Genomic DNA, 16,605 nt, shown 5'->3' with positions numbered 1-16,605 from the left:
AATTTAGTGTAGACTTTCTATGAAATTCTACAGGGTTTGGTTCAGAGCACAGAGGACTGGCAATGCAGAAGAAACATGTTAGATAAAGAGATTTTACAGCAAGAAGGAATCATTCTCCATCACTTAAGGCATATTTAAAGTCTGGCTAGATGGTGATTTTTTAATTCGCTGCATGTTTTATACATATGTATAAATGTATAAAAATAACTTATATTTCATAAGGCACTATGTTTCATTTATTAAGGTATAAAATGATGCTTGAATTTTGAGGTTATTTTTACCACTAGGAACGTTCTTATTTTTAATATCTGATCTTGACTAGGAATAGACTGCTGAAAGTTACCATCTGCTTCCAGTTTGCATACAAAATCCCAATTAGCTTAAACTTCGTATATGTTTTGCAAAGTAATTATGCTTACTTTTTTCTCAAGATGGGAAAATACTATTTGTCAGATAGTATCTGGATGTCCTCATGAGCACAGTAATCTTAGCTTGACTTCGTCTGCCCTCTAACATGCTCAAATAGAAGGTTATCAATTTGGTTGATGAGAGAGAGATTATGGCCTGTGATTACCACTGCTCTAAAGTACTCTGTTTCCCCTTGATTACTAACACACGTAGCCAAACTTAATAAGTTAAAGGACCCTGTTTTTTAATTCCACATGGAGAAAGAAACTTCATAATTTCTCAGTATTAACAGTACATTAAAATACACTATCTATGTACCATCTTTTGTGTAAGCAATTCGAGTTTCTGATATAATGTCATCTTATCAAACATTTTTGATGCTGCAATATTATAAAATAATCCTGATCAGTATTATCAGTACTCATTATTAATTTTGAAATCACACTATCAATATGAATGCTCACAGATTTCCTTGCCAGATGGCTAGATATCGAAGCGCTATTGCAAATCAGAAAAAATTATTAGGAAGTGTGAAGCATTCAATTACAGCCCTTTCCTTATTCTGTACAGGCTTCGGAAATCAACAGGATTCAGGTTGGCCTGTCTGTCCTCCCACTGAAATGAACAGCATGGCCAGGTATTGTAACTGTTTACATACAGGACCATGTTGAATGTTCTGAAAATCCCACACTCAAATTCATGGGAGCCATAGTTTGAGGAAATTGAAGGCAATGGACACCGTGCCATTACAGATTCAATTTAGGTCCTTATCATTCTGTCTGGCTTAGATTTTTGGCAGGTTAGATCCAAATATAATTCAACTTCCTATGCTCAAAAATTCACATTAAATTAAATAAACCCTATTCGCTTTTGATCTATTTTTCCCAGTGAGTATGTGCACAGCCACCCAGCCTTGAGCAAGAGAAAAAATGTTAGTGTGGCTGAACAGAACTTAGTACCACAAGATTTAACATTTGGACAGCAACACTATCATCACATCTTTCAAGTAAATCTAGTTATTCAAAAGTACTAAGTGATTTTCTGTACTCATTAATTCCTACCATGAAACACAAAGCTTGGACAATTTAGAGCATTATTCTATTTCCTTTACAAAAAGTATCTTCTCCCGATGAAAAGCTGTACAAAAGATTGATTTTGTAACAGTAAAATTAAAATCCCTTTAAAATCAAAAGCTAATACTGGGCATTGCTGTTCTTTGAGTGATGCCAGCACAGTCTTAGACTGGTATCCTCTTTGGTGAGAAAAATGGATTCTTTATAAATATCGCATTCTAAATTTTCCATCTTGTTATTTGAATGGTATTGCACTGCTGCAACTGGTTAGCACTGCACATCTGGCTGAATTGTCTTGGACTGGTATTTTCTCTAACTATTGTGTATGTGTGTGATGGGTTTTTAAAAAAAAATACTGTATGCACACTGAAACAATGCCCTTTTGCAGGCTGCTACACACAATAATTAGTGTGAGCGGGTTTGTTTTTTTTAATTTTGTTTTCAACGTCAAAAAATTCCTATTTTTAAAGTAAGCCACCATGAAATTCTGGCCATGCTTTTACAATATCTTTCATTTCAAGGGCTGTTTGGGTTTTTTTTGGCTCTTAATCTCATAGCCCCAAACTTCACACTGGAAGTATTATCTCATAAAAGCTCAATGACTTTTACTCTACAGCTACTATTTTAAACTTACATTTATCAGGGAAAAAGAACATATAACTCAAATATTCTCATTAAAATAGTTTCACAGAAACAAACCAGATAAATGTTCCATTCAGTAAAAGGTCAATTTTTCATAACTTTGGCTACAGAAGCCCTATAATTCAGCCAAATTTGATTCCAAAGCCAAAAGTTGCTATGTCCTGCTGCTACAGACCATCATATTAAGATTTTGCAAAGTCCATCAGACTGATGAGGGGCAAAAAGTCAATCTTTTCTAATAAAATCACCACCATGACCAAACATTGTTACTTATAAATACCACTATTTACAACTTTTGCAACTCTCAGGCTTTTGGAAAAAAAAAAAACAAACAGAAGAGAGGTAGTGTTTTTTCTTCCTTAAAAATAAATAAACAAATAAATACCCAGAGACCTAAAAGCGCAAGGTCCTGCTTTGCTTTCTAGTAGAAAGGATCTGGAAAGCCCCTATTTCTGGTCAGCTAAGAATTCCCTGCCAAGGGGGGAGCTCCCAGCTGACACACCGCCAGCATTACTGGATCCTGCACAGATAGCATTTGACACCAGCACAGGATGCATTAGGAGCTGCAAAGAAGTGGCCAGAGCACGTTTTATACTTCTAAGGGCTCACATGCCTAGATTGCTCTAATTTATACTCAGACTAGCTCTGCCTTATACAAGGCAGTTCTGCAAGGCCAAGCATAAATTCAGTGCAACAGAGAATCTGGATTTAGCTAAATATAAGAGGTCTCTAATGCTAAATCGTAAATTAGACAAGAACACTGAACTTGGTTTTACTGTACTGTAAGATCTGGGAAAACTTAGAGCCTGGACAAAAGCAATCAGTCTTCAGAGCTGTCATCTTCTGTCTTAACCACCACAACCAGGTGTCTTCGTCTATGTAAGCACACCAAACCTTGGATATGTTCTTAACTGCTCCTATGTTGGCTATTGGGAATTCTCATCTGTACATTAATTGTTCATTTTTCATCACAAGTACAAAATATTTGGCTGCAGGCAGCAGGATTTCCTGACAAAAATGTGCAATTGTGTCTCTTGTGTTTGTCCAACTGTATTTGAGACACAAGATTAACTTTCAGCACATTTTCCAAATAGTAAGCAGAGCAAATTTTGGGTTGATTGAACAGGACACATGAGGAGAAGGAAAGACATTTAGTGAAGTCTCTGTCTTCCTTCTGTTCCTCCACAAGTTTCTATGAAAATGCCAAAAAGAGTTTTGCACCTTTAAAATAGGTCTGGCGTAAGGCCGGCCAGCACTCCCAAGCCATGTGTAAATTCAGCTCAAGATACATACTGTATCATTTGTTCTCTGAAGAAAGCTATGTAGTATTTCTTGGAATAATGAGAATCTGGCTTCTTGTTTTCCAGATAGAGATTTCTACAAACTAGTAAAATTCGGGCTTTCTGACCTCTGTCAGTTTTATGGCACTGGGTATGGATACCCAATTTCTGAACACATGTACTCCAGTGATTTTGATCAGTAGTTCCCAAGCTGAGCTCATTTGGTTTCTACCTTCAGAGATGATGCTAACCTGTGAAAAGACCACCTATGTAAAATCAGAAGCTTCTTGCCAGGCCAGGGACATTGGGAAACTCAATTCCACGTTTTTACCTATCATTGCACTACATGTCTCACCTCCCAAACTAGAGCCTCAGTTAAGTGTCCCATGCTTTACCTACCTTTTGACCACACATCACACCAACACAAAGCAGGGTCAGTGACTGTAGCCACAACCTCCTATGCAAAAATGCTACCCTGCCTCACCAACCCTGCTTCCTTCTGCCCAAACATTCCTGATAGCTTCCTGAAGCAAGTACAGCAAGGTGTGTGTGCAACGTGTGATGGAGCACTTAGTGCTAAGTGGATGGTTGCAGCTGTGGCTACATAGAGAAGCAAGTCACAACTGATCAGCAAAAACCTTCCATAGCTCAGAGAAGTGCTTATATACAAGCACAGTTAGCAGCTGCCACCATGTACTGCTTTAAGTTGGCTTTGGACCTCAATTTGGGAATGTCTGCCTTAGACAATAGGCACAAATATGCAAAACAGTCACATTCAGATCTGTTCTTTTCCTGACAATGTTCTAATTTAAGATCCTAGTTTCACTTAACCAGACATTTTTACTGGAGAGAACTTTATTCCCATATGGCACCTTCAAGGACCATGACTCCTCCAGAAATTTGTATTACATGAGCCAAATTCTACTAACAGTTGTACTGCTAGCAGGTCACATACTTGGGGTTTGTTTTTAGACTATTGTTTGTTTAAAAAAGTGAGGAATACATTTTGGATTGTAAATATGTTAATTCCAAAAAAACTGTGAAGAGAATAAGGAGAGTCAGATGGAAGAATTTTACCTCTACTTTGTGCTGATTATATAATTTATCAAGAAATTGTTCCACAGGCCTCCAACAGATGCTCTGCTATTAAAGCCATGAAAAGTCATTCAGGGAGAGGGTAAAGGCCTTGGGGGTGTGGTCCACAAGCTTCAGCACATATATCCTCAGTCCTGGCTTGCGATAGCACATCTGGTCCAGGCATGGACCTGATGGTTGGCCAAAATACAGGCTTACAATAATGCTCCTTTTTTCAGCTTTAATGTAAGCCTGTTTTCTTGCCAAATTCAAATCCTGCCAAAATTTGGCCAAAGATGTTTGCTCAATTGTGCAATATCTTAAGTTTATATCCAACAACTCTTTGCAAAAACAATTGTATCGTGTTTTTAATGTTTACAGGCATTAACAATATTTAATTTTAAGTAGACTTTTACTGCTGACACTCTTGTGTTTTACAGTAAATTACCTTAGAGAGGGTTTTTCCATTAGCCCTTAGTGTCACGAGTCCTGCGCAGCACACCAAAGCACTGGAGCTAGAGAGACCAGAACTTGGAGGGATGGTTCCATCTAGCAGACAATTCATTCCAGTTGGGTTATTAAGACCAAAATGTTCCTAACAATGAAAAAATAAACAATCTCAGTTTCAAGTACAGACAGGCTCAGGCTTGCAATTATCTCATGCTTAGAAAGAGAATCTTTTTGCTGAATTGCTGGAACCAAAGACCTGCTTCTGGTATCTCCAAAATAAAGCAAAATTTTCATTCTATTCCTTAAGAACAAAGCCAATGGTAGGGCTTCAGCCAAAGGTATGTCTGCAATTCCTGTACACAAACGTATATGAGCTGACAGAACTGTACCCCAAGCAGAATTTATTATGGGCTAAATGCCTAAGAATTTACTAAGCTTCGTGGGTGGGTTTTGCAGCAACTGCCTCTGCTCTGAGCTGCTGTGGTGACAGTACCAGAGGTTACCAGTCCTTTTATACCCTACTTTTGTCCTTTGCTCCACAGCTCATCACTTACAGCATGAAGGTCCACTTTATGCTTCACTTCTAATGCTAGCGTGTTGTCTTAGGGATCCACATTGCGCTGAGGGGGAACCAGTAGCCATGCAGCTGTATTCAAAGCCAGACACTCCTGTCTCCTGAAGCACCCACAGGACTCACACTAAGAAAATCACAATGGTACTGGAAGGACACTATGCTTCAGGAGGCACAAAGACATGCCTACCAGTAGTGATGGTCTTGGTCATGCTTCTTTACATGATAATCACAGATATCCTCATGTACTCTTTCAAGTGCTCATTAGTTGCTCTGTCTTTTTATGTATAATCACTTTAATATAAATCTCTCCCTGTTGTTAGTTTAAAATAAACATGTAGTACTTATTAAAAAATCATTGCTTATATATGGGGGGGGATTTGAATAGCTACATTCTAATACGTATTTATCAATAAACTACATTCCAATATCAGTAAACAGACAAAACAGTAGTGTTTCCATAAAGAAATGCCCACCTTCAAATAATTTCTACTACTTTTCCTAAAGCAACTTCAACCATAAATACCAATGGTATAGATCAGCAAGCACAAAGAGTCGTCTCTAATGTCTTCTACTGTCACTTCAGATTATTTAAATTTTCCTATCTACAAATATAAGGGAATTCATACCTAAAATACTATTGCTGCCCATGTCCCTTCATGAAGAACACTAGACAGGCTTGTTCAAAACCATAAAATGCTTGAGTAACCAGAAACTGATCCACAGTTTCTGGATTGTCTTGAATGTGAATCAGGCTTGCAAACTTATCACGCGATGTTTAAATAGAAAACGTACTTGTTTCAAAAATGAAAATGGACTTTGCCAAGCTCTGCAATAGTTCTGTCCCAAAAGGATAGCATGTTCAACTCAATATAAACAGACTATCCCGCTGGACCCTCTGAATACTTGTATTTCAGTATTTCTTAAGTCTGTAACATTTATGCTTATTTTCTGCCAGTGCTAGAGTCTGCAAACCTGCTTTGCAAATTAACCTTCAAGTATGAAAGCTTGTCCTTAGGAAACAAATCTCAGTAGCAGACTGCAAAATAAATAAAGTCAATTGGTCATGCCAGCTGTAATATAAGAAAGGATACATTGTAAAGAAACCTAATCTATATCTCTACAGTCAATGCAATTTAAATGCCTGTGTTACTGAGCAATACAAAACTGAAAATACTCATGTTACTGCAAACACAAGTAATTTATTGGGTTCTAAACATAGGGGTGGTAGTCTGCTCAGGAACTGGAGATTGTAATAAAGTGATTTGTGGCACTGATTGTTCCAAATACTGTATTTTGAAGACTCGGGTGGGAGGTTTGAGTCAGGCCCTGTCGGCTGCCTGCAGTCCTTATCTATTGGATTGTCCTGTGGGCTAATCTAGATGGCCTATCCTGAGGCAAACTTCAGGTGCTTTAAAAAGCACACTTACCCGTAATTGAGGATGGCTGTGGTGACCTCTTCCTGACCTAGACGTCATTGTTTATGCCATCTACCCTTCTAGAAATATCACTGAAGCTGAGTAGTCACTACCTTTTTCCTCAAAGGGCCATTAATCACCTGCAAACAGCAGGTGAGATTTATAGGAAGCTTCAATTTTAAGTTCAGGCTGCCTCTCAGGACAACACCAATGATCCGCATTTGGTTTCAGGAGCAGTTCAGTCCTCAAGTCTGTCTGGGGACAGGTTAGCTCACAAAGGAGAAGATAAAGCTCAAATGAGCAGACAGGAAAAGGTCTGTCTGTTTAGTGTTCCTGCCTTTACCGTAAGTGTGCTGTTTCCTGTATAGCTGCACTCAGGAAATTTTGAAAATCCCGTTCAAATTCCACACACTGAAAAATGTGGAGAAGTGATGTTTTTTACTGGAATATTTCTTTTGTATGCTGTTTACTTACTTTTCACATTTTGTTTTGCCTGCTGCGTGAGTCAGCTTCACCCAGTTGCTGCACACAAGTCTTAAGTTTCCAATATTAAAGGAAATTAGTATTTTTTTAAAAACGTATCCATAAGAAGAAAAGGTCTAGAATACAATCTTTGTGTTCTGACAGACAAGCCTTTGAACCTTCTTAAAAGCAAGTTTTAATTACATTATTCATTTGGAAAGCATTAACTTTGAAATACAGAAATGTCATCGTGATAATGAGTTTGAATATGACTTTTATGCAATACATAATTATTTGCTAATGTAATTTATGTAATAAAACTGCCATAGTGCTTTTCAAACCACTGTCTCTCCTCTCCAAATTTTAACATATTTAACTGTATGTCAAGAAAAGCTATGGAATGCAGGGAGAAAGAATACATAGGACTGTCAGGTTTCATTTAATTTTGTAGGTTAAATGTGTTTGGCTTACCTGAATGCCCTTCAGTCCACACAGGAAGTAGTTATGCCATTGAGGGTTGGTTTTGTTAATCTGAATGTTATTAACACTAGTACTGAAATCCCTGCAAAAACAGAAAAACCTCGAATCTTTAACTTGTCAGTAAATTTAGTTTGGAAAAGCGTGGCTTATTACTGCCACCTGCTGATGAACAAAAACATTTTGATGTTAACTTTTTCAGTGCAATGTTTTTCATGTTTGTACGTATCTCCTTTATTAATAAATTTTTTGCTTAGGTTATAGAATGTATTAAATACAAGCAGAAATTAAACTGCTTTTGGCATGCTTAATTAAGGCAGCATGCCTTCCACCCATAAGCATGAATGTTCTATTCACCTCTTAGAGAAGTGAAAAATCTAAATAATCATGTCTGTCAAACCAAGAATAGAGATAAATACACTTCAGGCTCTCTGGCAATCCCTTGAGTTGTGCAAACCCTAAACCTAACAAGCAGTGTAAATACAGACCCACGATTCTGCCTTCTCTTCATACTGCTCTAATGCTAGCTACGCTGTAGTGAGTTACTCCACTTGTATTACCAGTCTACAACTTGTTCCTACCTCAGTGTTACATGTCAGCTCTTGCACTGTAATTATCAATATAGAACTAGGATTTTGTCAGTTACACGTTCAATACACAGAAATATCAGAGACTGATGTATAGTTTAATATACACTTTGTAGAGTACAAAAGATCTGAAAGGAATTATTGATATTATAATACAAGGAAAATACCTGTAAATTTTTCCAATTTGAGATTCATGTGTATTTAGAACAATTTCCCAGACAATAAAACAAATTTTGATTATAGCTTTTCAATGTAATAAAAAAGAGAAGTACTCAGAAAATAGAAAATGCTTGTCAAGAGTCATAGAGTAAAAAAAAAAAACAAACCTTGTGATTGCTTATGCTTGTTTTCTACAATAATCCCAAATTGTTATTGTAAAAAAGGTTGACTGAAATCAATGCTAAAAGTGATTAAGAGAAAACAAATTTAAAGTCCTCTTTCCACGAAAAAAGAGTTCTAAGATATTTTATCTCCATGATTCTTTTTATACAATCAAAGTAAAACTTCAATAAAGGAGAAGACATATACTATGTATGATTATACATAAATTAAAGCAATGACTTCTGAAAACACATCTTGGTCATTTCTGTAATATTCTTGCACAGAAAATGAAGGGAAATTGATTTTGGCAGGTTTCATATGGACATAATTCACACAAACACAGAATGTGGGACTGTCAGGATCCCTAGAGCCTTAAGTCTATTTTTTTGTTACTTGGTTCAGTTTATTATAAAATCCAATTCCTAAATGCCCAAGATGTATTTTAAATTAGTAAATCTTGGGCCTGGTTTGATCCTCCTACTGGAAGGTAGGCAGTTCGATATAAGAATTTCAGAACTTTTTTAAAGGGGGAAAAGCACATCCATAGAGTAATAATATTCTGGTATTGTCTGTTCCAGCCTTTCTCTTTTAAAGGATTCTGTGGATGAGGTGGTTTTTACTGCTTGAATAGTAATTAATTCTTATTTTTGGAAGACCAGTATTGCTCTTTCTTACAGACCTCATTGTTTTATCAATTTGTTAGCTTATCTGTTTGAGTCTTCTGGGGGAAAAAAAAAAAGCCTGTGTTTGTTTTTTTTAAAAAAAAAAGATTTCCAGGTTTTTCCGTGAGATGGAAATGGGTAGCTATCATCTTCTGGAAGTTCTGATGGCATTTTGAGAAGTATCATGTCAGATATTCTCTGTAAACATACTTCTCAATTACAAAGATGTTATGTGAAGGGTTGGAGGTGTCAGGAACTTCAAAAGACTTTAACTTTTGAATACTGTTTTTAGTCCAAATAACACAAAAGGCATCTGATCAGTTGGGATGATTTATGATGAACATACAGGTGGTTTTTTCTTGCCTGTTTTTATTAAAAGTTACCATGAACTTACAGGGTGGAAAAGGGCTACAGAAGTGTTACACATTTTACCAATTCACAGAACAAGAATGAAATAGGAAATAGTGATTCTACAGAGGCTTATGGTTAGTCCTTGTTCGCCAAAGGCCTATACATATGCATTCACCACAGGCATAAATCTACCAATGTAACAGGCTGGGAAAAAAAGATATACTGTCAACAGCTTTGCTATGTGGTGTAACATTCAAAGTGTTGAAAAATATTTCTTTGTTATGAAATTATGGGCATGTTTTAGCTTTGTTTTTAAGCAACAGTGTCTCAACAAAACAGAGATGCTTAATGCTGTATTCTGAGATGTCTTCTTAGTTTATGGTTTAAAACATATGATTTCAAACTGAAACCAGGGCAGATACAAAAATATAAGGACTGTGTATGCAATTTGAATTAAAAGGGTGTAATTCTAGGTTTGGTAGGAACTGAATGTACCTTTGGAGAAGACAGTGTAATGTGCCAAAGCTTACAGACCAATGTTTACCTTTTGGTTACCACTTTATTTAGTATCCATTGTAACTTCTCCTAATCAAAGCTATTACAACTCTGGAACTATTGCCTCTTGCAGAAGGGTTGTAAAATACAGCTTAAGCCTTGCTAGAGGCTGCTATTTGAGAAAGGAAGGGTCCCACTCATGTCTTCATTTCCTTTCCCCATGCTCCCCACTGCATGTTCCCACTGTTTACCTCAAGTCAGCTTTAGTGCCAAGTGTGTGCCAGTTCAGTTCACTAAAATGACTGAAAATTCACCAGGGAACAAAACGGCAGAACAGCACACTTTACCAGGTGTAGTACTTGTTTAAAGGTGAAAGGCAGAAGGCGGATCAATGTTAGAAGACTAGGGGGAAAAGAAGCAAGTCATCACCTTTTGGTGGTGGCAACTCTTAATTCAGCACAACTGTAATGTGAAAACATACTCCACAAAGTGAGTGAAAAATTTTTGAGTATTTATACTTACCACAGAAGTAAAAATCCTTTCAATTGCCTTAGTTGCAGGTAGCAGCTCAGAACATATTTTTATAACAAACAGTTTCAAGCAGGAGTATGTGCTTAAATAGTTCCTGCTTTTGGCAATATGTGCCTGTCCCTGTACTGCCATACACTGTACTTTCAGGGAGCAATTTGCCATTGGCTTAAACCAAAGGCTTAATAAAAATAGTTTAAAGTAAGCCTGTGCTATTCTGATTTTTGCAAAATGCCCACAGAAGTTCATGTGGATGAGTGACCTGATCTCAACTGCTATGAAACCATACAAATATTGGTGTGTTACAAAGAAGGAGGCAGAAAAATGTGGCTGAAGTTGAAAAGAATAGCAGGATTATTTCCCTGTGTCTATTACTTATGAGACCATAGCTGGAATACTCTGTCCCGTTTTGGGGGTTCCCAGTACAAGACAGGCACTGGCAAACTGCAGGAGTCCAGCAGAAGGCCATCAAGATGGTTACAGGGGATCTCTAAAGATCCCTTCAAACCTAAATTAATTGATGATTCTGCAAACAAGCAGCTGTGGAGGAAGTGAAAGAGAGGGAAGACAGATTCTCTGAGCCAGGATTGTTGCTAAAGCCATTGTGTTGTGAAAATACAGCCCCAGGTTCTCCAGAGCAAAGGAGTGTTAGCTTACACATGCAGTCATTGATTACAAAACATTTCACTCTCTTCCACAGGAGAAATTGAGCTGTTGCCAATTATGGGGATTACATCAAGAAAGATGAGCTAAAAGAAGGGAAGGCAGGATTGCATTTTTGCAAAGATAGAAAAATCAGAGGTCTCCTAAGAGAAATCTGCACAAACAGGTGGGAGACAGAAGCAGCAAACCTGTGCACAGCATAGTCAGTGCAATTCCATCTGCTGATATAATTAATTTTACACAATTAAGCTCTACATTGCAATGGAAATTTGTCAGATCTCTGAAAAGTTAACCTATATTGCAATTACAGAAAGAGGTTAATAAAATTTAGTAAATAAAAGTAATTACTTACAAGTACAAAGAATTGGTGTTTGCCAGTTGCACAGCCTGAGTTTTTACAGGTTCTACTGCAATCAGTATATCCTGTTCTATAGCCATAGGGAGCACAGCATAACCACAGTAGTCTATATGTTCTCCTACCAAAGAAACAGACCATTAAAATACTTTTTAATAATTCTTTTGAGAATATCAGTAAGTGCTTCTGCAGAGGTTCAGTGTTGTTTACTGTACGAGACAATTTCTGACTATAGTCAGTTGTTATTATTTAAAGTTTGGAGTGCATTTCTCCATTTTATATTACTGAAAAAAAGATTTGTTCTTTCCTCAAATGTTATCTATTGCATCTGTTTATAAATCTTTATGCTTTAACACTGATTTATAAACATTAAAAAAAACCCACCACTATGTTGATTATTGTCCAACAATGAGAACAGCCTGATTTGTACACTGTTGTGACAGTACAAAAAATTAAGTCAAATCAATTACATTTCACTGATGCACAGGAAAGATAAAGGCACCATATGAATCCTCATTATGTGATCTTCTCTGCCCATGTGGGTGGGTGATTCATTAGCCACTAGATGAGGCTTGAGGTGGAAATTTTTTTTCCCGCATAAAATTTTTGGACCTTTTTCCAAGAAGATAATTTTATTTAAATAACAATTAATACATTTACACACAACACATAAAATAACATCCAAATAGTAATAGTAATTCAAATTCAAATAGTAAACACCCTCTCTCTTGGGAATGATTCCCAGTAAGCGTATGCTATTTAATCTATACGATATGTTCACACAACACTGAGATAAAAATTATCATTAATTGCAGAGTGAAGCAATTAATTTTTACAGCTCTGTTTTGCAGGACGTTTTACTTACAGTGTCTTGAAATGCATAGAGGTACTTTGTGAATATACAAGAAATTGAGCTCTAGGGAGAGCTAGATTTCTCATGGATAGAGAAATCTCAAAAATAAGGCTGCCACAGAAATACAAGTGAATACTAATTATAAAATAATTGTCTATCCAGTCTGCCAGCAAATTACAACCAACTGTTTTAAGTTCTGGGAATACATCTCTACGGAAGAATAAAGAAGAGGAGATAATGGTAGAATCAGTTCATGCTTTATCACATGTATTACTGTGTGGCTGGTTATATTTAGTAACTTAACTTTTAATGGAAGAGGAAAGAAATACTTTAAATGAGATTTCCAAAGCCTTTCCAAAAAAATGGTATCTAACCATAAGATGGCAAGTTACTTCAATTTTCAAAGCCATCACTACTGTGTCTACAGAGCATGTAGTTGTTTAAAACATGGTGTAATAAAAGCTAGTAAGGTATTATATATTATTTTCTATTTATCACAAGGAACTTCTCTGAAAAAAATAAAATGGTGTTAACTGCTAGGCTTCCATGATGACAGATAAAATAACAGAAGATTGTTTTTTCTCTTTTACCTATTAAGTTGACTCGCCCTGGCGCGCGAACGTAAAACTTGGGAGCTGATCCAAATTTTGATACAAACATCTCCTTCAGTTTCTGCAATCTGAAAGGCAGGTTAGAAACAGTTACAGGGACTATATTGGCATAAAAGGCAGAAGTTTCAATGTTCCTTGAAGTAAATTTGATTCAGATTTTTGCAGTATGCGGAGTTTTCTGTATTGCAGCAGGGGTGACATTAAGTTGCCTATTTTTGATCTTCATATAGCATTGATGGTGACAGAGAAGACTGTATTTAGAATATTCTAATTAATAAGAAATGTGTCTGTTCACTTGAAAAGAAGTGTCCTTAAATACAATGTCTTCTGTCTAGATTCTAGAGAGAAGCAGGGAAGGCAGCTGCCTGGGGTAACAAAATACCATGGCCCCCATCTACCTCTCCTGTGCCACAGGTCTGTAAAACTGTTTTTCACTGAGGAAGAATCCAGCAGTGTGGACCAATGGCTTGTTTGTGGCACTGGGATTTGTCACATACACACAGAGATACTCACTTCAAAATCAGCTCTGACCACACCAGGCCTTTTATCAATTTCTGTATTAGACACTACTCCATTTCTTTACAAATGCATATAGAGAGAACTAAAATTCCAAACCTCACATTATCCTTGTGGCTTACTTAGTATTTACTCTACAGGTTTACAACAAAAGTTCCCAGTTATTCATGTTGCCTATTTGGAAGTGCTAGACGTGCCACTGAAACTTTTAACACAAAGAAAAATTTTGCCCATTGCTTTATTTCTCAAGACTGTAAAGTTATCTAGCTTCCACCCTGTGTTTGCCAATTTGGGATGCTTTAGTGTATCATGTACAAACAGTGGACAAAGACTGAGAAGAGATTAAGCTATTATCTTAGTGAAGCATAAGAAAATTGATAGTGATTCACTTAAAAACTACCTTAAAGTAATTTTGGTTGCACACTAACCCATTAACTTTCATTAATGTAAACAACAGTTTAAAATGATGAAAACGCAGTAAGAATACAAGAAAAATCATCTTTAAAATGGTACTTAAAATATTTTACCGACATGCCTTGATGGCTTCAAAGTATGTAGCCAGTTATTTTTTTTTGTCTGTTTTAGTCTACTAATGAAAATCCAGTAATAGGAACTCTGCTAAGGTTTCTACATTTAGTTTAAAACTAGAACTGGAAGCCTAGTTAATACAAAGTGTAAGAAAACAGCAATGAGAAACAGATGTTATGAAAATTCACAGTCAATTATTTACTTTGTATTTCTTTGTAAAAGCTGTGTTACTGTCCAACTACATATATTAAAATGTTTTGTAAGATTTCTTTAGATGGAAAGCTACAAAATATTATTTGTTGTGGTTTTTAACAGATCTTTCAGTACTTTTCCACTTTGGAGCCCAGTATCAAAGCTGTTACTAGGTACGTTCTTGTAATTTCTGCTAGTATTGACTAGTTTATCACTCTTCCCATTAGCAGAAGCAATTTCTGCCATTTCATTGTACAACCTCTTTTCTAGATTGCATTAATAATAATACAGTCCATGGGGGGGATCTGTTGGCAGAATTTTAGGTGTTAACTTTATGCCCTTTTGTGTATTTGGAATGTTTCTTTGTTTCACAGATATTTTTATAGTGGTGTTGGTACCAACAGACTAAGAACAAACAGAGCAGTCATGGGGGCATGTTTATCTAAGTGCTGACTGATCTCTTTTTTAATGTGGGTTTTACAAGCAAGACTGATGAAAGGCTATTTACAGGCTTTGGCCTTGATGTTGCAACATGCATGCTGCATTTTAAGCACCTACATCAAAGATGACTGTCAGAAGTGTTAGGCAAAGGCATCCCTCAAAACTTTACGTGTCCAAGTCTGGAAATGCCGGACTTGCTCTTTCCACATGACTTAAATTGAAACACTGTGCAATCGTACACAAGTAACAAAAGTTTTAAAATATGACCAGTGATAACACCGGTAAAAAGGTTTGTTTGAACTGCTTGTGCATTCTACCTTACACATCTAGTGCAAGCCCGTGGGGAAAAGAGCACGCGTTGCAAAGAGCCAGACCTATGCTGCTCAGGGAATCGCATGGACATGTCTCTCATAGACAAAAGGATCAAAGGACAATCAACATCCTCAGAAAAACAAAAAAGTGTTAGGAGGAATGATGAATTATTCCTTCTTCTGCCACAGTGGCACTGTGCAAGCAGCTGCCGAGAACTACATTTTGAGGAAGGGGCAGGAGTCCAGCGTGCAGCCCTGCAGCAGGAGGAGAAGGGGGCTGCAGGGCTCTCTGGGAGCCCAGGCCCATCTGCCGGCTAGCAAATACAGGTATGCCCAGGCCACGCGGCTGCAGCAAGGGTGCTCCTGGAGCCCTACAAAAAGCAACTGTCGTGCTATCTGCGTTGAGACGATTTAAAATATCTCAAGTCAAAACTTCCACCTCACATTGGGGGCATGGAGACACACAGCCCTACCTGTTCTCCCACCTCCCCGCCCCTCAGACCGCCCGCACTCCCCCACACGGGATAAACGACGGCGGGTTTCCGCGTCCGGGCTGTGGACGTGGCTTCCCGCACCGGAGCTGGGGCCGGGGCTGGGGCCGCGGGGAGTGACCCACCCACCTGGGCTGCTCCACCAGCTGAACAGGGAAAGTGCCGGGGGCGTCCGCCGCCATAGCGACTCCCCCCCGCTAGCCCCTGGGTGAAGCGGGCAGCAGCGGGATGCGGCGGCTCCGGCTGGACCGCGGTCACGGGACAGGCAGACACGGCTCTTCCGGGCGACAGAGCCGGCAGCTCGGCCTCCTCCCCGCCCCGGCGGCAGGGCACCGCTGAGGCGAAGGGGTTGAGGCCCCAGGGCTGTCTCGCAGGCACAGCGCCACCCCGCAGGCTGGCAGGCTGTGGGGCCGCTCTGCCCGCAGCTCCTAGCCCACAGCTCAGACGTGACAGGACTGCTCCTGCAACGTGTGAAGGAAATGCTTTTTTCCATCATTCCTGTCAGAATTTAGCTGACAACGGAGAAACTTTTAACAACTGCCCCAGCAAGGTGCACAGTGCCTGGCGCAGGCTGCATCTAGCGAGTCCTGTGGGGATGGAGTCAGGCCAGTGCCTGTACAGTTTGGTAAAATGCACACACAATGAAAATAATAAATAAATTAACACAGCTTTCCTCTACAGCATTATTTTTCCTCTGCTTTTGGGGATTTTTTAGTTGGTTTTTTTTTTCCCGGTATGTGGTTCTGGTAGTTTCCTTCAAACAAGCACTCACAGCTCCTGTTTACCTCTCAAGACTAATGGCTGCAGTTACTTTGAGGGACTGAGCTTTTCCAAGGCATTACAAG

At 38.2% G+C, this 16,605-nt stretch overlaps 1 protein-coding gene across 1 annotated transcript in view; it reads right to left on the bottom strand.

Moving 5' to 3' along the window:
* Positions 1-15,968, bottom strand: part of GALK2 (galactokinase 2) — a 47,403-nt gene extending 31,435 nt beyond the window's left edge. The window contains exons 1-5 of the mRNA XM_084267836.1: positions 15,890-15,968; positions 13,261-13,349; positions 11,815-11,938; positions 7,850-7,940; positions 4,926-5,072 (exon numbers count right to left, since the gene is read on the bottom strand). Coding sequence (XP_084123962.1) covers positions 4,926-5,072; positions 7,850-7,940; positions 11,815-11,938; positions 13,261-13,349; positions 15,890-15,942 — 504 coding nt within the window. The 5' untranslated portion in view covers positions 15,943-15,968. The remainder of the gene's footprint in view (positions 1-4,925; positions 5,073-7,849; positions 7,941-11,814; positions 11,939-13,260; positions 13,350-15,889) is intronic.
* Between the last annotated feature and the right edge of the window lie 637 nt (positions 15,969-16,605).

The sequence above is a fragment of the Gallinula chloropus genome (genome assembly GCF_964237585.1).
Source record: "Gallinula chloropus genome assembly, chromosome: 9".
NCBI classification, from domain to species: domain Eukaryota; kingdom Metazoa; phylum Chordata; class Aves; order Gruiformes; family Rallidae; genus Gallinula; species Gallinula chloropus.
The sequence above is the reverse complement of the archived record's forward strand: the minus strand, read 5'-3'. Positions and strand labels throughout refer to the sequence as shown.